General features: G+C 43.6%; 1 protein-coding gene across 1 annotated transcript in view; it reads left to right on the top strand.

Moving 5' to 3' along the window:
• The first annotated feature begins 235 nt into the window (after positions 1 to 235).
• Positions 236 to 6,664, top strand: part of SPTLC1 (serine palmitoyltransferase long chain base subunit 1) — a 37,646-nt gene continuing 31,217 nt past the window's right edge. The window contains exons 1-2 of the mRNA XM_054810285.1: positions 236 to 358; positions 2,388 to 2,495. Of these exons, the coding sequence (XP_054666260.1) occupies positions 299 to 358; positions 2,388 to 2,495 (168 nt within the window). The 5' untranslated portion in view covers positions 236 to 298. The remainder of the gene's footprint in view (positions 359 to 2,387; positions 2,496 to 6,664) is intronic.

Below are 6,664 nucleotides of genomic sequence, written 5' to 3'. Positions count from 1 at the left end.
TTCCTTACAAACCACCATTACAGGATTTAAGGAAAGCGGACCCAAGCCCGCGCCGCCACCTCCCTGTCCTCCTCGGCGGTGTCAAGCCGCCCCCCCCCCAACAGCCTGAGCCGCTTCTAGGAATCCCGAGCTGTACGGCCCGCCCTGCCTCGACCATTTACGGGCCGCCTGGCGCCAGGCCCCGCCCCGCGGGGCCGACGGGCAGCTCTCTGGCAGCCGAGGGCCCGCCCCTGACGCCGGCGTACGGCGGCGGTGACGCCCGGGCGGGCTGCAGAGGCGGAAGCGGCCGGGCGCGGCGATGGCGGCGGGCATGGGGCAGCAGTGGGTGTTGGTGGAGATGGTGCAGGCCTTCTATGAGGTGCGGTCTCGGGCGCAGGCCTGGGGTGCTGTCCGATCGCCGGCGCGGGGCGGCTGGAGGAGGGCCGGGCGGCTGGAGGAGGGCCGGGCGGCTGGCACCCGCCGCCGGCACTGGGGGTGGGTGTGCCGAAGGGATCCAACGCGGGCGAGCCGAGCTGCCTCAAGGCGGGTGGGGTCCCCGGGCGCCCCGTGGCTGTCGGAGCTTGGGTGATGGGTGTGAGGGCGCCTTGTCCCTGGGCCGCCGGTTTCGGGTGCAGGGGGCGGGAGGGGAGAGCCAGGCCTGCCCCGGGGCTGGAAACCGGTGAGCCTCGCTCAGTGGCGGGGGGTGCGGGGTGGTGGCTGGCAGGGTGGCGCCGTGTCTTACCCGCGCTGAATCGGGAGCTGGCTGTGCATCAGTGCCGCGACTGTAAGGCTGCACTCGCAAAATTGTGAATATACACGTATGTGCACTGTATTTGTATATTGAAAAAATAGATGCACGCACTTATGTTTTTCTCTGTTTAAGGTTATTAAGCTACACTTAGGGTGTATACCAGAGCATTAAACCTTGTTAAGATTCACAGTGTTCCTTAAGTATGAGGTCAGAGTTTGTAACTTAGAAGTGTTATTTACAAAGGAAGAAACAACTTTTAAGTGTTTATGCTTGAGTTGTCTCCTGGAGAGGATCAGCATGGATGCTTTGTATCCAGGCTTTGTTTCGTGATTTTATAAAGGATGTCCTGATGATAGGTGCTGTTCTTGTATCAACAGTCTGTTTCCCTCCCTTCCTTTGATAAAGGTTGGTAACTTCTTAAGAATTTATACTAGGGTTTTCAGTACAAATATAGAAGTGCTTACTACCAAAGCTGGCAGCACAGCACTGAATTTGGGATAATTGTAGACACTGATTGTAGGCACAGGGAAGTAGTTTGTGTGGACCTCTACTGCTACAGTACTATGTGTTCTTTAGACGTCATGGTGTACATGTCTATTCTTAATATGCTGGTGAACTGAAAAGTACTGTGCAAATGATAAATTTGTTATTTGTACTTTGATATGCCATCAGACTCCTTACTGGTTTTAAAAAATTGAGTTCAATTTCCTTTAGTTTCTGGAAGTGTGGTGCCTTCCACTTCCTTTGTTGGCAGGTCAGATCGCACCAGAAAACATTGATGTGTGGAAGCTCTTCCGCTGAGTTGAAGAGGGAGTGCACTGGTCTGTGTGCACTTTGTGGATGTCTACTATTTTTAAAAGACTCAGTGTAGACAGGAGCCTTTCTATACCCATCATTAAAACTATATGTCAAATGCTGATGCTATAACTTCACATCTACTTTAAACTAGCTGTGCTGCCAGAGGAAGCTGATTTTCCTCTCTCCAAGCACCTGAAGAAGCTAACTTTAACTCGGATCAACTCTCCGGTCCCACTGGCTGTAAATATTGTCTCCACACAAGAGAGTAAATGACACAGGGGCAAAACTGCTTCTGGTGACTGTGTTGTGTTACTTACACCTGCTCAAAGTGCCTGTGAAACTAACAAAAGTGGACTATGAGGACAGGATTAGGTTTCTTTATAAATAATAGTAGCTGTCACTGCTGGTGGACTACAAGTTAGAAGAATGTAGGGTTGAAGTGAGTATGTATAAATGATAAGATGATACAGACCTTCAGTCTCTCAGGAGACTTCTGCTTGTTGTGAAAGCTTTCTGCCTTCACAGATACTGGTACAACCATGCAGTTTATCTGCCTTTACTCTCAATATTCAATTTATGTGCATGTGTGGAACTGAAACCACTTACCAATTTAGAGTGTGCCTTGTTTATTAACAACAGAATAAATCCATTCAAACTCAAGTTAATAGATACAAGTAGTAGTTGCAAAACAATCCACTTTCATATAATTATATTTTCTACTGATTTAGAGATACATATCAGGTGATGATCAGCTTTGGTTATTTTTCTGAGTGTACCTGTAGAGACAAAACTGTTGCATGGTGTCACAGTGATTCAAATAGAATTCTGAGTAGACTTATTTGTGTTCTTTTATTTTCAGGCTCCTGCTTACCATCTCATTTTGGAAGGAATTTTAATTCTATGGATAATCAGACTTCTTTTCTCCAAGACATATAAGCTTCAAGAGCGATCTGATCTAACACCTAAGGTATTATTCTTCAGATAAACGGTTTGTAGCTATTGATATATTTGGCTGCATCACAAATTGTGCTGGTTTTAAGGGTAAGCTTACTTTGCCCTAAGAAACTTATTGCTTAAATGCTTCAGTTCGTGCTTTTAGAGTACCACTGTGTTTGAGAGTCTAAGAAATATAAAAGAACTGATGTGACTGTGACTGCTGAGCTGTGAAAAGCTGGCATTAGCTCTACTCAATGGATGGCTTTATTTAAAAATGGAAGCTATACTAAAAAAAACCCCACCAGACAAAATTAACTATAAGAGTATAGAGAGTAGGAAAATGATCAGTCTGTGCACACGGTATCTGTGAGTAATAACTCTGATAGCTTACAGTGTTAAGTGGATTCCAGAAAACTTTGTAGTTTAGCAGCAATTTCCTTGTTTTGCAATGTAATTGTCTCAAGAATAAGGCTGTAATTGTTTGTGAAGACTGGAATTTCTCCCTGACTTCTGGCTGGAGACTATCGTGAATGAGTAGAGTTTGTTTTGGAGATATGTCCCTGGGCTAGTTTGTCTGAGACATGGTCTGTAATTGGACTTGCTACATAGTGTCAGAGGATGCCATTGGATATATTCAAAGGATGATTAGATGCGCTCTCTGTATGTGAAAATAGTAATTTTTCTCATTTTTCTCAGTCAAAGATGAACTACAGTGATGTATTGCAATGTGACAACCAGCTTGTGTATGTGAGGAATTGATCTGAATGGTCTGAAGTCCCATTTATGGGTATTATACCTTGTCATTCCCATCTATATCATGCACTTGCATGCTTTTTGATCTTATTCTTGCTAAGGATACATGTTAAGCATGTAGGCTCAGTGTAATGCATCAGTGAACAGTATGCAGGGACTATAAGCACAAGGCTGTAAATGTGAGCAAATCTACAGGCAGTGTCCTCTTTTGGGGAGTACTTACTAAATGGACTTAGAGTATTCTAGGGAACACTTTAGCATGTATTAATTGGAGGCATTTAATATTGGAGGCAAGAAGTGAGCTGAGCAGGAATCAAGAAAGGCCAATTCAGGTTTGTGCTTGGAAATGTTTGAATTGATCTTGGGATTCTTGAAGTTTGCTGCCTTTGATAAGAATGCAGAGGAGGAGCGAACAGAAAAGGAAGTCCAACGTGGTGAAGTGCTGAATGTTCAGATCATGTAGGAAGACATGCTGCAGCTTTAAAGTAGCCCCTGATTGTCTATTCAGAAACTATGATAGCTCATTTAGTAGAGTTTTCTTGTATCAGATGGTTTTGATCTCTGGTATTTTGGAGGATAACTTTTTTTGTTCTGAAAGATTAATTCTTTCTGCAGTAGATGGTGGGAAAAGGCTCTTTGCTACTCTTGCTTAATTGGTGACCTGAAAAAACTGAAACCTATCTCTTCCTTACAGAGTAAGAATTACACTCTGGTATTTCTATATGCATCTTGAATGTTATCATCCAGTTGCAGGTCATCTCCTTCATTCACTAACAGACCATTTTGCTGAAGCTGAAAGTGCTGAAATGCTCAGACAAATGTGGAACAGTGGTATGCAGGGAAGAAAATTGTTCTGTATCTTCTTAACTGGAGGCAAGAAGGAATTGGGAGATTGCATGTGTAGCTGGATTGCTGCAGCTCAGCGGAAGCAAGGGTTTAGAAGGGGGTCAAAAGGGGAAAAACATTTGGAAATGGCTCATGCTTAATAAGAATCCTACTTTTGCAGGATGACAGTAGTAAAGTTCACTGGCAGGACAGCAGTAGCAGACTTTCTGAAGAATAGAAGCATGCAAATATGTTAGTGCTGTTCTACTTCTGATGAGATTTATACAAACTTTACTGAGCTTGAAGGATAGAAAGGAATATGACTACTAGCAAAAATCCAAAGTGATCAAGAATTGCGCTGTATAGATACTGGATACCTTGATTCACAGTTGCAAAGCACAGAAGAAAAAAATTTGCAAAGTGCAAAGGGTTTGTCTTGAGATGTTAAGACATCAACATTTCTAGCTTTTTGTTACCTGTATCTTGAAGGCAAAAAGAATAGTATGAGGAAATGCTCTTTAGTCTGATGGTATGTTCAGGTTGGCTGACGATGAGGGACATTTAAGTTAGTCTAGTTGGATTTATCATTGATGTCTGAAGCTGGAAGCAGTGCGGTGTTTTCCATAGGAAGAACTGTATTTGGAAGGGAATGTCTTGTCTACAGATAGTTTGTTGGAAGTAAGCATAAATACAACAGTGAAGTGAAAGTGTGAGTAAGTCTTCTACAGTTGGAGGACTTAAGCAGACTGGCATGTCAGAGGTGTGAAGTGATTCCATCTTTCTACAGTGTAGATAATATTTGTGAGAAGACCTCATTTATTTTGTGTAGGGGAATAGCTCTAGAGGTAAAAAAACCCACTTTAATCTTCACTAAAAATCCATGGATAGTTGACAGTGGCCTGTGTTGTGGGTTAACCCTGGTAGGCAGCTAAGCACCAAACAGCTGCTTGCTCCGTTTCTCCCCCACCCCCAGTGGGACAGAGGAAGAAAGAAAGACTAAAAGTGAAAACTTGTGAGTGAAGATAAAATTGTTTAATAAGCAAAGGAAAAGTGGAAGAAGAGAGAAACAAGACAAGTGATGCAAAGGCAATCGCTCACCACCTCCCATGGATGGACAAATACCCAGCCAGTTCCTGAGCAAAAGATGCCTAACTTCCCTAAATCCCCTCTTTTCCCTTTTATTGCTGAGCATGACATTATATGGTGTGGAATATCTGTTTGATTAGTTTGGGTCATCTGCCTGGTTGTGTCCCGTCCCAACCTCTTGTGCACCCCCCAATCTATTCACTGTGGGAGCAGAGTGAGAAACAGAATGCCTTGACACTGTGCAAATGCTGTTCAGCAGGAGCTACACCATTAGTGTGTCATCAGCATTGTTTTGGTCACAGATCTAAAAAAACCGGCACTGTATGAGCTATTATGAAGAAAATTAACACCATCTCAGCCAGACCCAGTAGAGTATGTTTCATACAATATGGTATCGCACACAGCCAGGTTTCTCTGTGTGTGTTGAGCTGCATGTAGTAACACGCTAGCTGTTCAGCGAGGAGACTGCTGATTTGCCTTCTGATTTGTTCTAGTTTGATTCATGCTGTGGTGTCCAGTCTTTACCGCACCAGAAAGAAATACTAGGTTGCTCAGATACAGGTGCTGGAGATAGGCCAGCTCTGGCAGTGGAGCTCAGGCTACCTTTATGTCAGCCACTCATGTAATGATACGTGGGAGTTTATCTGTCAATTATTGTTGGGGATGCTGCCAGAGCAGAGCTGGCTCCACATAATAAATATTACTGAAGAATACCACTATTGCACAGCCATCTTAATGTGATCCATCAGGACCAGTCTGTCCAGGGGAACCAGAGGTAGATGATGCATTGTGCAACCTACTGCACTTAGGAGTCACGCTTCTGAAACAGTGAAGAAATCCACCCCAAAGGCAGCTTCTGGGTTTAGTCAAATGTGTAGCAAGAGTACTACGAAATCCAGTGCAGGAATTAGCTTTCAACTGACTGTCATCCTTTAATAAAACTATTTGTAGGTATTCCTATTGCTTCTGTTCCAAAATAATGAAATCTCTCAAATCATTGATTAAAAAGTTGGAATACTTCTCTGTGACTATAAGTTCCTGATCGTTTGGGATTTTGGGAAGTACAAAATAGCGTGTGGCCAGACAGCATGTTAGACATATAGATTCTTGTGGGATTTTCAACAAAACAAAATCTATAGAAAAGTGGCAAAGTGCCACTGAGGACTGGAGTGGGCTGTGGGAGATTGCATGGCGTCCTTTAACTACAAGCTCACTCTCCAGCAAGTAACCATTTGCGTGAAGGAAAGGTGCCCTCCAGATACGTGTCTTTCACTCTGCAGTAAATGATACTGAACTTTTCTCTCAAAATTTCTGAAGTCCTACTAGGAGCCATGTCTTTCTTACCATTTGTGGATGGGAGCAATGGTTGTTTTCTGTAGTTTTAGAATTTTCACTGCGGTAGTTGTATGGGAATAGTTTTATTAGAGATATATTAGTCAGGAGGCTGGAAAGTTCCTGGCAGAGACAAATGTTTAATGCATGGCTGAGAAATACTGTAGGCCACAAGAGTGGTCTCTTGCAGCAACAGCATTCAGA

This window comes from Grus americana, chromosome Z (assembly GCF_028858705.1).
Source record: "Grus americana isolate bGruAme1 chromosome Z, bGruAme1.mat, whole genome shotgun sequence".
Taxonomy (NCBI): domain Eukaryota; kingdom Metazoa; phylum Chordata; class Aves; order Gruiformes; family Gruidae; genus Grus; species Grus americana.
Note: the sequence above shows the minus strand (reverse complement) of the source record. Positions and strands in the feature narration are given on the sequence as shown.